A 17,189-nucleotide genomic window follows, 5' to 3' on the forward strand; every position below is an offset into this window, starting at 1 on the left:
GTGAGGTGTATATGTGAATTCCTCTACAGTGGATTCTTACATGTATCGCTTATTGATTATTGGTTAAAGATGCAGTAGGCAAAGCCATCTAGGAATAGGATCACATAACATAGGGTGGGGAAACTAGGAAACCCTCATCCTTACTTGTTACCCACCTCTGGGCCAAGTCTATATCTCCTGCACATCCGTCACTGTAGAACTTTTTATACATCAAATCAGAGGGTGCCATATCAGCAACCTCTCATGCTTAAATTTCACATTTGTGAGTGTGAGTAACAGACGTTATAAACCTCCTCCCATCTTGTTTTTAATATATTAAAATTTATAAAATTCTAAAACAAATAAAAAATAGGGGTTAAAAGGGTTTCTTCTTCCTATTTTGTTCAAATCTTTCTCCAATGAACAAACTGAATAACACTAGAAGAAAAAAAGGGGTAAGGGTTCAGAGGATTGAACGCCTGGTTAGAACGACTTTCTCTCATTTCTTTCACTTTGCTGCACTAGAAGAAAAATAGGGATAAGGGTTCAGAGGATCGAACGCCTAGCTAGAACGACTTTCTCTCATTTCTTTCACTTTGCTGCTAAGTATCAATTATCAACCAAACCTCAATTGGGATCACAGGATATTCTCCAAATCGTCCTTATAAAGAATCATTCAACAACTATCGATTTTCACAAGATTTGAAACTCAAATAAGCTTTTTGTTTCAATTGTTTTTTTTACCTCTTGGATTTCCATCGCCTTAAGGTTCAGATAATCAAACGTTTGGCTGAGATAATTCTCTCTCACATCTCACTCAATGCTGTTAACTAAACCAAACACCATCTAGGATCAACAAAATACAAGGATCTATCAACAAAATACAGAGCATATGTCATCGCTCTTAATTTTCTGTTCAATTCAATACCTTACCTCGATTGTTGATCCCAATTGGTAATCAAGTGAAGGTTAAAGAATCATCTCAGCCTCAAGCATTCAATACTCGGAAGTCAAAACTCTTATTTGTGGTTTTTTCTTATTAGTGATATTCAACTCTATAAACTCTTGTTTTTTATTTGAACGAAATAGGAATAAGTTCAGTTTTTTATTTGTTTTAAAATTTTAATATATTAAAAATAGGATGGAAGGACGTATGAAACGTCTGTTACTATTCCTAATCATACATGTAAGATTTAAGCATGAAAAGGTGCTAACATGGCACCCTCTAATTTGATGCATAGAAGGTTCTAGAGGGACGAATGTAAAAGAGATCTAGACTCATTTTAATTGTTGTTGATATAACGATTTTTGGTCATGTATCAATTTTTTCGTGATGTATCAATTTTTTGTCTAAGCACCTCGTCATCTCGTCTGCTCCCATGGGGTCGGTGACTCAGGGGCTGAAGTGGAGCTCCTTGGTGGCGAGCTGCCTGGAGGCGTTGCCTGGTGGCGAGCTGCCTAGTGGTGAGCCACCTTGATGTCGAGCTCCCTAGTGGTGAGTTACCTTGATGAGCTGCTTGGAGGTGAGCTACCTTGATGAGTTGCCTGGTGGTGAGCTAGCTTGATGAGCTGCTTGGAGGTGAGCTACCTTGATGAGCTTTGTTGCTCTTTTAGAGGCCTGCAAGGAACCAAATGTCAGAGGACCCAGCATGGCTAACCCAGCGAAGTCACTCCGATGGCTAAGTCAGCACTTAATGGAGAGTTGAGAATGATATTAGAGAATGAGAGAGTAGAGGTTACCCATCCTTCTTTTCCCGCCTCATGCCTTCGCCCCTAGGGGGTGAGGTCCTTATATACTAGAGTCCTTGTGGGTTAGGTGGAGCAGTTCCTGGATTCCCAGTGTGATGGGATCTGCTTTCGTGTTAGGTGGGGATAAAGCCACCAACTGATAAGGTTGCCCATTTCCGCCTGACTCGAGGAGTGGGTGAGCTAATATAGCCGTTACAAGTCACAATCCCGTAAAATGCAGGGTACGGTGGTGAGCTCCCCAGGGTTGTCAGGTTGGCACCTGTGTCAGGCCGCTAGCTTGTGCTAGGGCTAGGCTGCCAGCTCGTGCCAAGGCCAAGCTGCCAGCTCGTGCCAGGGCCAAGTTGCCAGCTCGTGCCAGGGCCAGGTCGCGCCAGGGCCAGGTTGCCAGCTCGTGCCAGGGGCCAGGTCACGCCAGGGCCAGGCTGCCAGCTCGTGCCAAGGCCAAGTCACGCCAGTGCCAGGCTGCCTGGTGGGACACCATCAACTTAGCAAAGGCAAGTTATTGTCAAAGTGGTCTCGGGTGTCATCTAGTTGTTCTGAGGTGCCAAGCTACATGAGGGTGAGTTGCTTGTGGCGAGCTGCCTAGTTGTCAAGAGGTTGCACTTAGTTGTCAAGAAGTTGCACTTAGTTGTCAAGAGGTTGCCAGGTGTCATAGTGTCATTGGAGGGCCAAATCCGCCCTCATCAGTTGTATTTGATGAGCATTGGAATCAATCTTTGGATTGCCCAAAAAAGAGAAGAAACAACAACTAGTTGATAAAGACAACTTTTGGAGTCTATTATCAATAAAAATAATCTTTTTAATATAATTTATAAAATATGTTAACTTTTTAAAAAATATACGAGGACAAAATCACTATTCATCTTTTCCTCCTCCAAATCACTTCCGCCCAGCCCAGAAACCTCAATGACCATCATCCATCAGCACTGCCGCTGCCACCTCCGTCCACCTCAGTCAACGCCAATCCAACACCCACCTCCGCCTGCCTCTAGGTCAGCCTCTGCCCCAGCCCCGCCACGTCCGCCCATTCAACAGTCCACGAAGAAGAAGGTCGCGGGGCTGGGACGGAGGTTGATCTGGAGATGGGAATAGCACGGGATAAAAATTGAAATTCAATCGATAGACTTGACGTGCCCCCCATTTTCCATCTCCAAACTCCCCATCACTGCATCATTGGGGATATACTTACTCCAGAACCCATGTTGCTTCCAAACGCGCATTATCTCTTCGATGGGCTCTCCCTTTGTCTCCGGCAACAAGAATAATACGAAGATGGTCATTACCACCACCCAACCGGCGAAGAAGAAGAAGAGCCCAAACTTGAAGTGGCACAACATCGTCAGGAACACCTGAGCTATGGCGAAGGTGAACAACATGTTCACCGCCACGTTGATGCTCTGGGCCGTCGACTGTATCTCAAGTGGGAATATCTCACTGGGCACCAGCTATCCCAATGGCCCCCATGACCACGCAAAACCCGCCACGTACACACAGATGAAGAACACCACCACTCCGGCGTATCCCTTGGATATACCATCCGCCTAACCGTCCGTCCCGAATTTCAGGGCGATTTGAATTGCCACCACGATCTGCCCCACCAACCCAACGCAAACGATCAATACATCCATTGCCATTATTTTCCTGGAGGTGGGGGGGCGATTTGAATTGCCACCATGATCTGCCCCACCAACCCAACGCAAACGATCAATACATCCATTGCCATTATTTTGCTGGAGGTGGGGGGAGGCGGCCGCTGATGGATGGTGGTTGCAAAAGTGGTTTAGAGGAGGAAGAAGATAAATTTGATATATTTTTAAAAAAATTAATCTATTTTGAAAACTATATTAAAAACATTATTTTTATTGATATTAGAGCTTAAAAGTTGTTCATATCAACTATAATCCCAATAATTTAGTGTACAATTCAATGTGCCAGTGGTTCTCAGTCAGAATTAAAATTGGACTCGGAATCAGAATAGTTTATTTTCAAAATTAGTATCAGAATAGTCTGTTTGGTTCAGATGGAATCGGAATCAAGATTCCAATCATCTGTTTAGTTCATTTGGAATTGAAATTTCTTTTATTATTATTATTATTATTATGTGAGGTTTTTATGTCAAGAATTTTTATTTCTTCATAGAGTCTACAATAGGGGAGCCTAAAATGGCAATTCCCTATCCTATTCCACGAAGAGAATTGGAATCAAAATCTCATTCCAACCAAGCAAATGATTGGAAGCAAATCCAAATTATGGAAATGGAAAGATTGAAAGCTTTAATAATTTCCCCACCAGCACTGACCTTACGTAAGGCAACAGCAGGGAAATCAGAAATTGAAGCTAAAACGCTAGGGTGTGCTAGTCCGTCCACGGTCCAACAACAAATGCTGGATTGAGGGAGGCATTCGCTTGTGTACGAAAAACAAAATCTGCTACATCAGCATCAATACAGATCATGGCCAAGTCGCAGTTGCTTTTGTTTAAAAACAAAAAAACAAAACCATTTTAGTTTTTCAATTTCTTTTTTTTTGGAAAAGAAAATCATACTTGTGGCCTTATGGGCGGACACCTCCCTCGATGCTCAATGCTCAATGCGACTGGTATTTTATTTTGTTTTTGGGGTGAATTTTAACTGCATAAATGATTGGCCATATTTTCTCATGTCAATACCATTTCCTGCGGACGATCAGTTTTTAGCATTCACAACAACTTCATTCTTGCTGTAAAAATCCCAAGTTTATATTATATACACATACCAAAGAAAATAAGCGGTAAAAGAAAAACAAGAAAATAAAAGGACAGACGAATCCTCCATTTATACAACAAGCCGGCCAGAAATACATAGAAGATGCCAATATAACCTCTCTCATTTCTTCCACGCAAGTTTTATCAGTAAGCCAATGTCCTCTCAAAATGCCCAGCACACCAGCCATATTCTATTGCAGTGGTTCCTGATGAGGAGTCACTGCAATCCCTGGAGCTATAGTGAAATGTAAACCTCTGTGTTGTCCAGACTGTAATACAAATGCAACCTCTGTTGCTGCAAGAGCTGCTGCTGCTTCCTAATTTACAAAATAAGTATGGCATTGTTACATGCACTTTGAACTCTTGATAAAAGAGGTAAAACTAAACTTACATCTATTATGAATTTTCTAGCCTAGAAAAAATCTCCTTGCCAAATTACGCATTAACCAGATGAACCCTTACTACAAAGATGCACTAAACAAGTGGTGAAGTGAAGGTTGGAGGACCCACTGACCTGCCTTTGCCTTCGGCGCTGCAAAATACTGATGGCCCAGGCCATTATATAACATGGCAAAAGAAACCCAGCAGCCCGGAGAAGGAAAAGCTGCTCAGGGGGAAACGTTAATTAAAGGATGCAACAATGGAAATATTGAAACGAATGAATCAAACCATGGAAAAACTAATAAAACCATGCAAGATAGAATCAATAGTGAATCCTACTTACAGAGAAGAATGCGGAGGCATCATCTTCCCCATCAGCATTGATAGTCAATGCATGCCTTAAGAGCAGAAGCGCCATCAACTGCAATAAACCAAACCAAATAAAGATTATAATGAAATCTAGTGCCTACATTACCTGCAAGATCAACACATGAACGCAAAACAGTGACATAATAAAGATTGAAATGAACAGACCTATTAAACCAATTAGTAGATACACAGATGTCTCACAAATTTTCCAATAGAGAGGAGGGAGGAGAAACCCCTTTTTTGGGCTTTCAACGCATATTATAGGCACTTATTAATGATAGATGTGTTATTTGTTTTACTTATGTTTAAGGCCAAACTAGAAGCAGAATTGTATATAAACTAGAATTAGTCCACCACTACTACACTGCAGCATAACATTGCTTTCCACTTGAATATAGAAACTTTGGTCTTCTTTATGAAACACAATTCTTGAACATGCAGATGAACAGAAACACTGAACAACTAACATAGCTACTTACAATTAGAGCAGCAGAGCGGCAAAATGCAGCTCCACTAGCATTTGTAGCAGCATACTCGTCATATTCAGCTTCCAGGAAATGGCGTTCAGCTGCAGCCATTGCCAATAGTCGAGGGTCATGCAAATCCAAAGGAGAACCAGAGATTGTCCAGGCACCACTATAAAACAAATCAAATAGTAGTAGTAAGATATAACAGCCACTTCAAGTAAATTCAACATTTAACTTCTAGAATTCAAAGCATCTGAAGCCCATGTGTTTCTTGACAAATGAGAACAGAGATTAATAAACCTCACTAATCCTTTCAAAGAAAGATATCAGGTCACCATCCAAATACAAGAAGATCACCAAAGCCATCGTACTAAGCTTACCTGATGTCAATTGTTGTTTCTAAGGGCCGAGGTGGAGGTGGTGGTGCAGTATACCCCGGTTGATAAGACTATACATGAGGGAAAATTCAATAATTGCAGTCAGTTGACACAATATATACATACATATATATATATATAAAACAAGTATGTTCCAACATAGCTACAAAAATTATGGCAAACAATGAGCTAATGCAACAAACTTAAGGAAAGCACTTCATATGCATCTGACACTCCATTCCCTTAAAAATGGAAATAGATAGATTTTTAACCCATGTTATGACATGGTTAATGTATTTAATAGTTTGATGATTATAGACCTTACAGAAAAGGTAAAAATATTAAGATATTATAACATAATACATATCCAGACATACAAAATAATAGAAAACAAAGATGGCATGGCACACCATACTAAGAAAATAAGAACCATCCATATGGTAGTCAGCAAATGTAGGGATGCAAACAGATCAGACCGGATCAGATTCGAATCAGGGTAAGTCAGATCCAATCTGAGACTCGATTTGAATTTGAATCCTAGCAGTAAGTCGGATCTTTGCATCTGATCCGGTCCGACTTATTTTCTTTAAAAATTAATAAACTACTAAAAGAAAAATGAAATATACTAACTTAAAATAAAGTAAAAAACAAAAAATACAAGTATTTTGAATTATTTTTTATGAGGAGAAATTTGGCCTGACCCGCTAGTGCGCGGACACGTGGAGCGACTAGATGATTAGATGACAACTCAGTATTTCCAAGTACCTCAGCAGGCCAGGTCAGCTCGAGCATCTCGGACACCTCGGCTAAGACCGAGGTCCGAGTAGCTTGTGGCGTCCCAGCCTGTTGAGGTGCTATGTAGCCCTCTTCTAGAAGCTAGCCAGCTGTCTCCAATCTCTCTGGGATCACACCGCATGTCAGCGAACCTTATCCTTATCCCACCCGGATCAGACGGACTTGATAAGCCTTATCAGCTCACACGAAGTCCATCTCTGAGTGCGAAACGGACTCCTAATTATGCGGGCCGAAAATCTCAGATATGTTTCGTGAGGCCTACGACAGCTCGCCTATATAAGGGCATCACCTCTAGCCTCGAAAGGTACACGCGATTTAGCTCTCATACTCTTATATTTACAAGCAAACCAGCTCGCTACAACACTCTTCGCTAACTTAAGCATCGGAGTGCCCACACCGGGTAAAGCACCCCGGGACCTCTGATATTGTTCTTCTTGCAGTTCAACTGGCCACATGTTAGTCCAACATGTGTAAAGTATTTATAAAAATATAATATAAAAAAAGTATTTATAAATAAATAAAACATATATATGTATTATATATATTTATATTTATAAATATAATATATATGTCGGATCAGATAGAGGTGATCCGAATCCGATCCGATTTCTGATTGGATCCTATTATCTAATCCGAATAGGGGTGATCCGAATTCGACCAAATAGAATCGGCTCTCAGATCGGATCATGATCTAATCCATTTGCACACCTAAGCAAATGGAAGACCTTGTTGTCTCCCATATACTCCCATATATAACTTAAACTAATTTGAAATGGTAAGAAAGTATGTCATATATTAGCAATAGACTTGTTCATGCGTCGGGCTCGGACGTGGCCTTTGCAAAAATTTGAATGGCCCTACCCAAAGCCCAAGCCCAACATTGTGTAAAGTCAGGCCCGACGCCTGGCCCGTGAATAGGTCTAATTGCCATAAAAAGTTTAGATCATCAATCATTTGCATCAGATATAAGTACAGATTAAGAGATAGTTAAAACAATATTCCAAGAACTTTAGAGTTTTATTTTCTACCTAGCATAAATGGTAAAACCAAAACTCATAGAGAGCAAGCTGAAATGTTGGAAGGTGCATAGTTGGTGGCAACTAAACAAATAAATGTAATCAATAATCAATTATTTTGGACAATAGTCAATAAAAAAATAGGAATTACTGAACTAGTTTCAATCTTGATCTCATATAAACATGCATTGTCTAAGACAACTAGGTCACTACCATCTTGATCTCATATAAACATGCATTGACCTCTTATCCACCTCCGCATAAATCTTCACCAAAGAAAAAACAATATTTTGACAGAAAGGGGACTACAATACAGAAGAAAAGAAGCAAATTTCTCATCACATATAAAAGTTCAATAAGCATTAACATTCTCTTTCAACCAAGAGTCATTATTCCAACCTATTATGATATTTTATATAAGGACTTGTGATTAGAAAATGGCTAAACAAAAGCTTGCTAATCAAGAAAATGGCTAAATAATGGGAGTTCCAACATTACTAACATGAGGTGCTCCCTATGAAATCTGGAGGTTGAGACCTCAAGCCACCTGTTCTAACATTGCAAGTTCACTGCAGCTGTTTGAAACCACTTCTTGAAGGCACCAAACCTACGTTGGTGCCCTCTCATTTCAGTAAAAGCACTATTGGAAGAGTGGCAGATTATTGGAATGTCCAAGAAATGGAAAGCATGCTGGTATTCCATTCTCTTAGCAATTTTGTGGGCGATATTGTTATGAGAGGAATAATAAAATTTTTAAGCGGAGAGAAACATCTGAAGCAGATTTAATCATATTGGTAGTTGAGGATCTTTGAAACTGATTACCTATACACAATGTATTTAAAGGTGACACCTTTTCTGTTTTCTTTTTTGAGGTGGACTTTTTTTGAGGTCCTCTATATGGCATAACTTGTACAGTATCTCGTTGTATAGAAGACCAAACATTTAAGAGTGCAAATATAAAAAGCACATAAATTTTTACCAATAAAAGAAAAAAATAACCCCTTAGGTAAAGTGAAAAAAAAAAAAAACTAGCAGTCATCAATAAATAAGAAGCAATTGACAGCACCTGATGACAGATCTCACAAGTTATATCTCCCTTCTCATTGCACCATCGCTGAACACACTTCCTGTGAGCAAACTGCATAAAACCTTACTCTCAGATCAGTTTCCAATCCAAGTAAAATGACCTAGAAATAAAAACTGAAAGATAAAATGCAAATCTCAAACAGATACTGGAAAACGAAAAAAAAAGGACAAAAAGAATCAATGCATGTAGTCCTCATAACAGTTATACTGAATCAATTCATGATTTTTCCCCTGCTACAGCTACAAGATCATCTAAAATGAGTGCTACTACTTATACATGAAGTAGACCAGCAAACGTTACTGAGAAGCACTGCACCAAAGTGCTCCCTTTTATATAGTCCAAATGTTGACCATATCCTCATCATCATCATCAAGCATTGTCTATAGAGAACTGAAAAGTTGCTTTAATCCAATGGAGAAAGAACTGGCAAAAACATTGTCGATTAAATCTACCACACCGGTTTTAGGTAAAAACAAATATGCCTTCAAATTTGGTTCTCATCTCTACCTGCATGCAAGCATCAAAGAACAAGCTAGACTTCAAACCAAACTGATGATGAGACTGACCAATGAATAGAAAATAACAAGGCAGCATCCACCAACTCAATGAGAAAATACAGAAATATACCATGTCTCCAAAGAACATAGTAGCTCTTGTGAAAGCCTTTTATATCTAAAAGATAATTAATCTTCCCTACGAGATATTTAAGTAGTCCACGTCCAAACAAGAGGTAAATATTAGATATTTACAACATTTTAAGGAAAAAAAAAAAAGGTAATAACTAATTTGGACAAAAACGGCAATATCATCCTAGATCTCTGTTGAACTGGTTGAAGTAATGGTGACTGAGAATATCCTTGACGACACTTTAGGATGTTTCAGTGAGTAGATATCATATCTAGCATGTCCAACACAAGGAACAGAACTTGGTTGGGTACCATGTGACATAATAGAACCTAACATCCAAGAGGCTGTGAGATGCATACGGCACGGGGACTCCTACACCCGAAATTCGGAATATAGAAAGACTTATACGAAAGATACCTTCAAACTGCCGCTGCAGGCACAAGGCGTCTCCAGGTTCTTGATGTGGTCCTCCTCTTGACAAATGCGGCATTCCATAGTCTGAAGAAGAGGTTCTTCCTCATCGGAGACGTCATGTTCCTCAACTCTTTTATCTTCAACGGCAGGACCGGATGGAACTGCAGTCTGAGCGCGAGAGCCTTCTCCAGAAGGTCCCGAAACGTCAGCTCCTTGCATAGATTGTAAAGTTGCAGGCGTGATGAGGCGGTCAACATACAAAATCAAGTGATCCCCCATAGCTCAATGAAATTTCCTTGTTGCTCAAGGAATATTCCTGGTTCACCACAATTCCAATGAGATGCAATTAAAATAAAAAGATATTTTGACCGAATTTGCCCTATTATGAACCAAAGCTTCAGCTTTTTCTTCATGCAAACAAAAAGAAACTTCAAATTTTACAGAAAAAGACCAGGAAAACTCTAAAAATCTAAAACAAAGCATAGAATCTCCTCGACTAAACAGCATTTCCCTTAATCAATCAAAATCATTCTCAATGAACCCTAACAAGACAAATCAAAGGGAAACTAACTTTCTATTTAAACACACCACACTAATCCGTACAAATTCAAGCAAACTTCCTTTGAAAACACAACATTTGAAGGAAAAAAGGTACAGTTTGCACAAACCCAAATGCAAAACGCTCCTGAATATTGAACCCTAGAAATCCACGATGCCGCTGAGAGCTTCAGCGAATCGAAGGATTTCTGCGGAAACAAAAAAAAAAGGATCACGAAAGCATATTAAATGAATCAGAAGCAAGGGCATTAAAGGGGGTGAAAAAGAAAAGAAAAGAACGAAAAAAATAAAGAAAGAAAGAGAGAATGGATAGACGGAGGGAGAGGGGAGAGGCACCTGAAATGTTGTACGTCCGTTGGCGCGTATGGCCGTGGAAATAGCTTCAAGAAAACCTCTCCTCCGCGACCTTGCTTAGAAAATTCTCAAAATCGAGACTTCCATTTATAGCTCCGACATCAGCGTCATAGGCTCGTCCAACCGAACCTCATCTAGGCTCGGTAACGTCCGTCCAACGCTCCAGTGTACATTTGTCAGTCAGTTACATTATTGCTGATTTCGGCCTCATAATTATCATTTATTATTTTCTTTTGCGCATAAAAATACAATAAAAACGTACATTTGTCAGTGGTCGCTTCTTCCTTTTTCACAATAATCAGCGGTCGCATTTGTGTTAATAGACGTCAACCCGGTGACGTTTTCGGCTAGAGTTTCCCGCGAAACGAACGCATAACGGCATAAGTTCCTTGTCAGTGCTCACTCGACCGTGCTAACATCGTTCGCACAGCCTTTTACAGCCGTGCATTGGAAATATCTATATTTTGTATGCCATATTCTCAATGCAAAACTGCAGGGGATTGTGCGAACGTTGTTAGCAGTGAAGCCGATTCCGATTTCCCTTGAATAGGGGTGCAAATTTAGCGGACTGAGTCGGGTTTTTAATTCAATCAGGTACCCAAAAAATTGGGCTTAAAGCCTGCTTAGATTAAGTTCAAAATATTCAATCCGAGTCTAGTTTGTACTAAAATTTGATGCAATTGTATTGGGTTCGGCCAGGTTTGATTTGGATTGGTCATTAGTCTATATTAAAAATTAATATATCTATACGTATATTTATATATGTACAATTTAAAAGCGAATGGGTGTATATACCACTCTTGGAAATCATCCAGGTCAATCTCTACTTCGGCGAAATTGAACTAGCTGACCCCATAGAATTACGGTGAGCTGTCCTAGGAGTCGGTCAAGCTATAGGGACTTAAGGCGACCTGTTAAGGAGAGCTCGTTAACCACTCCCTCCAGTTTCATGTCGGTAAGGCCGAATTGGCAGGCCCGTAAGATTACGGTGACCTGTTCTAGGAGTTGGCTGAGCTGAGAGGACCAAAGGTGACATGCTAGGAAGAGCTCACTAATCGTCCCTAGCAACTCACTACCAAAGGCGCCTAAAATGACTCACCGTGTCATACACCAGATTCTACGTGAACGAATCGTAACTCCCGCAAAAATCTCTCAACCAACACCTTAATCCGCTTGAAAATAAGGAAACAACTCCTTAAAGAGCTGAAGACAGTTACATTAAGCCCCTTGAGTCCAGGGGCATATATAAGACATCTAGATCCACCCAGAAATGTATGCACACTCATACACTCAAGCTCTCTCACACTCTCAAAGAAATCCCCATTCACCTACTGACTTAAGCATCGGAGTGCCTTCCCCGGGTAAAAATTACTCGGGCACTCTCACCCTTCTTCCTTTGCAGCTCATTTCATCTCAGACATCCAAACATCAACTCGGCCCAGCCAGAGTCCGAATCACAGTACACGAGGGAGAGTCCAGATTGCGCGACATCAATTGGCGCTATCTGTGGAAACACGCTACAAAAGCTAAGTTCTCTATTACTGTTTTTTGAAAATTAAGAAATGGCCTCCTCAAGCAACCATCTTGCCAGTAATAGCAACAACAAAAACAGTGATAATGGTCGAATCTCCACTGTTACTATTGGACAGATCGACATTCCTCTGCACCCTGTTACCGTACTAGAGAATATGAATATGCCTCCTCCTACGGTCGAGCCTACATTGGCTTCTGCAGCAGTAGACGTGCACCAGTTCTATGATTTGGTACATTGCATGCAAAGAATGAGCGAGCAACTCAAATCCTAGGAAAACAAACTCACCTCTGAAGCAAGATAGCAGTAACCACAACAACAACAACAGCGGCAACACTAACGCCACAAGTGCCTCTTGAGCAGGTACCTCAGCACAACCAGCAAGTGCCTCGGAACAATCAGCAAGTACCTCTCCAACAGAAGACACTCGAAGTCCGCAACCTGCTTGCTCAACATAGTCCAAAAGCCAAACGAGACGCTGTGAGAATATGTACGGAGATTCAACAAGGAACTTTTGCACCGGATTTGGATCTCGCCATACAGTTGACAACAACAAAAAATGGTGTACAACATCCTAAACTGCGATGGGAAATGGAGCTGAACCCACCAACAACCATGGAAAAGTTTCTCAACATAGCGAACCAGTTCATGAAAGCAAAGGAAGCCGTAAGGACAAAGTCCGAGCTGATTGGAAAGAAAAAGCAAGTTGAGGAAGGGACGAGCAGCAGCAAGAAAAAAAAAAGAGAAGTAAATCTCATAGAAGAAATAGGTCGCCACGGGGGAGGCGTAGTAGCTCACCACAAAGAAAAAGCAAGTCGCCACTTCGAAGCTCAACTCAACGACAAACCACTCCACCTATGTATAGCAACTCGTCTTTGACGAGCTGAAAAGATACCTTAGTTCGCCCCCCTTGTTGACCAAACCTGAGACCATGGACGAGCTCAAACTTTACCTCTCCACAAGTGATGAGGTGGTTAGCTCGGTCCTGGTAAGAGAAGTAGATAAGACACAACAACTAGTATACTACGTGAGCAAGGTCCTGCATGTTGTTGAGACAAGATATCCTAATATAGAAATGCTCGCCTTTGCATTAGTGCTAGCTGCCCGGAAGCTAAGCCCTACTTTCAGGGCCATACCATCATTGTCCTAATCAATCGACCTCTAAGGCAGATTCTTTAGAAGCCCGAGGTCTCGAAGAGACTAACAAAGTGGGCAATAGAGCTCAGCGAGTACGACATCCGTTATGAGCTGCGACTAGCAATAAAAGCATAGGTTCTTGTAGATTTTATTGCCGAGTGCACTTTTAGCTCACCAATCCTTGATGCGGATGAGCTCGCAACAGCATCAGAGGCTTCAACTAGTGTGGCACCACCCTTAGCTTGTAGGATTGTCCAATCACGGTGGGAGCGGAGATAGGGTGATGCTCTGCGGGCCTAGCGAAGTAAAGCTGGAGTACGCGCTCCGGTTTCAGTTCTGAGCTTCAAATAATGAGGCCAAGTACAAGGCACTAATAGTTGGATTGGCACTAGCAAAGGAGGTAGGAGCCAAGCATCTCGTAGCTTGTAGCGACTCACAACTAGTAGTGAACCAAGTAAATGGTGAGTATGAGGCTCGAGAACTTACCATGTCAGCCTATTTGGATAAGGTAAGAGAACTCCTGCCTAGCTCCCATTCTTGGTATCTCCAACAAATTCCGATATAAAAAAATATAGAAGTCGACGCCCTCTCCAGGCTGGCGAGCACGATTGACTCGACCAAAAGAGTAGTTCACATAGAAGAGTTACCTCGCCCATCGATTAAAAAGGGGCAGAAGAGGTCACCAATATAACAACTACAGAGCCGATCTGGATAGATCCAATCTTCGACTACCTAAAGCAAGGTATATTGCCGAAGGAACGAAATGCAGTTCATCTTATAGAATGGCAAGTAGCTTGCTGCGTGAGAGTAGGCGAGCAACTCTATAGAAGATCCTTCACTCTACCATATGTATGATGCCTACATTGAACTGAGGCAGATTGGGTGTTATACGAGATCCACGAAGGTCTTTGTGGAGAACACTTGGGAGGCCAAACCCTAGCTCAGAAAGCCTTATGACAAAGGTACTACTGGCCCACCATGAAAGCAAATGTGGTCGAGCTGGTCCTGAGATGTGATAAATGCTAGCAACACACCAACATTCTACAATAGCCAACGCATGCTCCCTCCTTTCCCCAGATTTGATGTTTGAAGAAGAAAATGCATCCCGCCCGACCTCAGGCCAAGCTAATAAAGCAAGTGACCTATGAACCAGCCATACCAATTACCTTTACTGAGAGTTACTCTCTTCGCCGAGCTCACTGGCTCGAGAGTGGGGGCTAATTTGGTCATCCGAATCGTACAACGACATGTAGCTTCCAGATGACACCTCGGCGCCAAGTCAACGAGCTAGCTTAGAAAAATTAGCTCGAAGCATGTTACCCAGGCCGACCTCTACCTCGGCAAGACTGAACTAGCTAACCCGTAGGATTACGACAAGCTGTCCTAGGAGTCAGTCGAGTTGTAGGGACTTAAGGCGACATGCTAAGGAGAGCTCGCTAACCACCCCCTCCAGTTCCACTTCGGCAAGGCCGAGCTGGCAAGCCCGTAAGATTACGACGACTTGTTCTAGGAGCCAGGTGAGCTAAGAGGACCTAAGGCCACCTACGAGGAAGAGCTCACTAACCGTCCCCAGCAGCTCGCTACCAAAGGCGCCGATAGCGCACCGTGTTGTATGCTAGCTTCTATGCGAACGAATAGTAACTCCCGTGAAAATCTCTCAACTTACACCTTAATCCACCTGAAAATAGGGAAACAGCTCCACAAAGAGCTGAAGACAGTTACCCTGAGCCCCCTGAGTCCATGGGCCTATATAAGACGTCTAGATCCACCCATAAAGGTACGCGCACTCATACACTCAAGCTCTCTCACACTCTCAGAGAAATCCCCATTCACCTATTGACTTAAGCATCGAAGTGCCTTCCCTAGGTAAAAATTACTCGGGCACTCTCACCCTTCTTCCCTTGTAGCTCACTTAAGCTCGGACATCCAGACATCAACTCGGCCATACAACTCGGCCCAACCAGATTGGTATCCAGTCAGAGTCTGAATCATAATACACGAGGGAGTGTCCAGATTGCGCGACATCAGGTTCCGACCAGGTTTGATTTGGATTGGTCAATTAGTCTATATTAAAAATTAATATATGTATATGCATATCTATATATGTATAACTTAAAAGAGAATGGGTGTACATACCACTCTTGGAAGATCAAGAAGGTAGACCTTGGTGGACCATGCATGGGCAGCCTGTTCCCCTCCCAGGTTAGGCCCGGTATGACTCATGGCCTAGTTCCCAATCGTACTAGGCCAGGCCTAAGGAATTGGGCCATGGTAGGGCAGGTTTGGCTTGAGTCTATTTTTTATTTTCCAATTTTCTTACACTAAGAAAGATTAAAAGAATCATATAATATCAGAAACATAACCTCCCAGGTCAGGCCTGGCATAGCCTGTGGCCCAATTCCTAGTTGTATTGGGCCAGACCTAAGGAATTGGGCCATGGCAAGCTGGGCCTTTTTTTATTTTACAATTTTCCTAAACTAAGAAAAATAAAAAAATAATAAACATATAATATTAGAAAATTAACATGAATAATAGACAATAAGTTGGAAAATTTTGTGAAAATTTTCTTTTATTTTGAAGAGTCGGGCCATGGCAAGCTGGACCCAGGCTGGGTCTTTTTTTATTTTCCAATTTTCCTAAACTAAGAAAATTTAAAAAACATATAATATCGGAAAATTAACATGAATAATAGACAATAAGTTGGAAATTTGTGAAAAAATTATTTCATTTCATACACAGAAAATAAAAAATACATTGAAAAATAATACAATGGACTTGAATTAATAAAATGATAAAATTGAAGATAAAAATTACAATTGGATTATTGGAAAATATTACAAATAATTCTCAAATAAAAAATTACAAATGCTGCATGTGTGCAGTGCTAGGCTAGGCTGTTCTTTGGGGGCCTGGTCCCCTCCATAGCCTAGGCCTAGCATGACACGGTCCCTTTCGTGCCGACCTACCACTGGCCCACATTACATCTCTATTTATTTGGAACCAAAAGACGAATAAAATTCAAACGCTTTTAATTTTTTTTTTTATCTTTGTTAAAGTATTATTAATTTAATCAAGTAAACTTAGATTAATTAATTAATTTATATTTGTTAATATTCTTTCTAATATTACTAATAACTTAATTCCTATATTTTTATTATTTTATACATTTTTAATATTATGTTAGCAATCTTCCTTCAAATATTTTTAATTTCATAAGATTGTTCTTGCTTAGGCTTAACAAGAATATGGCTGTACAAGCCCAAAAATTTGTAGGTTGGTACGGCAGACCAAGCTGGATCAGGTCCTAAATGATCACCCTTAAGAAAGAGAAGTGGAGAGAGAAAAGAGGGGGGGTTATGTGGGACCTGATGTCATGAGAGAGAGAGGGAGAGATGGGTTGTGTGGGATCGAGTGCCATAATTGGAGGGAGAGGTCTTGAGGGTGATAGAGAAGGGGTTGTGTGTTAGCTGATGGGGCCCAATGTTAGGAGGGAGAGAGAGAGGTTCATTTTAAAATTTCGGGAGATGTTTCTAATACACGGCGGGGATGTACTGTGGGACGTTATGGGGGGCTGATTTGGTCTCGTTGTATGATACCTGATAGGGC

General features: G+C 41.1%; 1 protein-coding gene across 2 annotated transcripts; it reads right to left on the reverse strand.

The window, feature by feature from the left end:
* Positions 1–4,415: 4,415 nt before the first annotated feature.
* On the reverse strand, positions 4,416–11,027 carry LOC104598128 (uncharacterized). 2 transcript variants are annotated; one of them, XM_010260044.3, is made up of 8 exons: positions 10,898–11,027; positions 10,007–10,319; positions 8,942–9,013; positions 6,068–6,135; positions 5,700–5,856; positions 5,195–5,272; positions 4,985–5,074; positions 4,416–4,787 (listed from the first exon to the last, which is right to left on the reverse strand). In XM_010260044.3, the coding sequence occupies exons 2-8, from the start codon at positions 10,280–10,282 to the stop codon at positions 4,662–4,664; spliced, it is 867 nt and encodes a 288-aa protein (XP_010258346.1). In that variant the 5' UTR covers positions 10,283–10,319; positions 10,898–11,027; the 3' UTR covers positions 4,416–4,661. The 2 variants fall into 2 exon arrangements, with proteins under 2 accessions (XP_010258346.1, XP_010258347.1); XM_010260045.3 differs by lacking the exon at positions 10,898–11,027 and adding an exon at positions 10,672–10,755.
* Positions 11,028–17,189: the final 6,162 nt, after the last annotated feature.

The sequence above is a fragment of the Nelumbo nucifera genome, chromosome 4, assembly GCF_055504915.1.
Source record: "Nelumbo nucifera cultivar China Antique chromosome 4, China Antique-T2T, whole genome shotgun sequence".
Taxonomy (NCBI): domain Eukaryota; kingdom Viridiplantae; phylum Streptophyta; class Magnoliopsida; order Proteales; family Nelumbonaceae; genus Nelumbo; species Nelumbo nucifera.

Bases quoted from the DNA above. Each gene is read 5' to 3' on its own strand.
- LOC104598128 (XM_010260044.3), bottom strand. From the start codon at position 10,282: ATGGGGGATCACTTGATTTTGTATGTTGACCGCCTCATCACGCCTGCA. The intron at 5,857-6,067 runs GTAAGCTTAGTA...TTTGTTTTATAG, and splicing joins GAAACAACAATTGACATCAG to TGGTGCCTGGACAATCTCTG. The intron at 4,788-4,984 runs GTCAGTGGGTCC...TTTGTAAATTAG, and splicing joins AGCGCCGAAGGCAAAGGCAG to GAAGCAGCAGCAGCTCTTGC.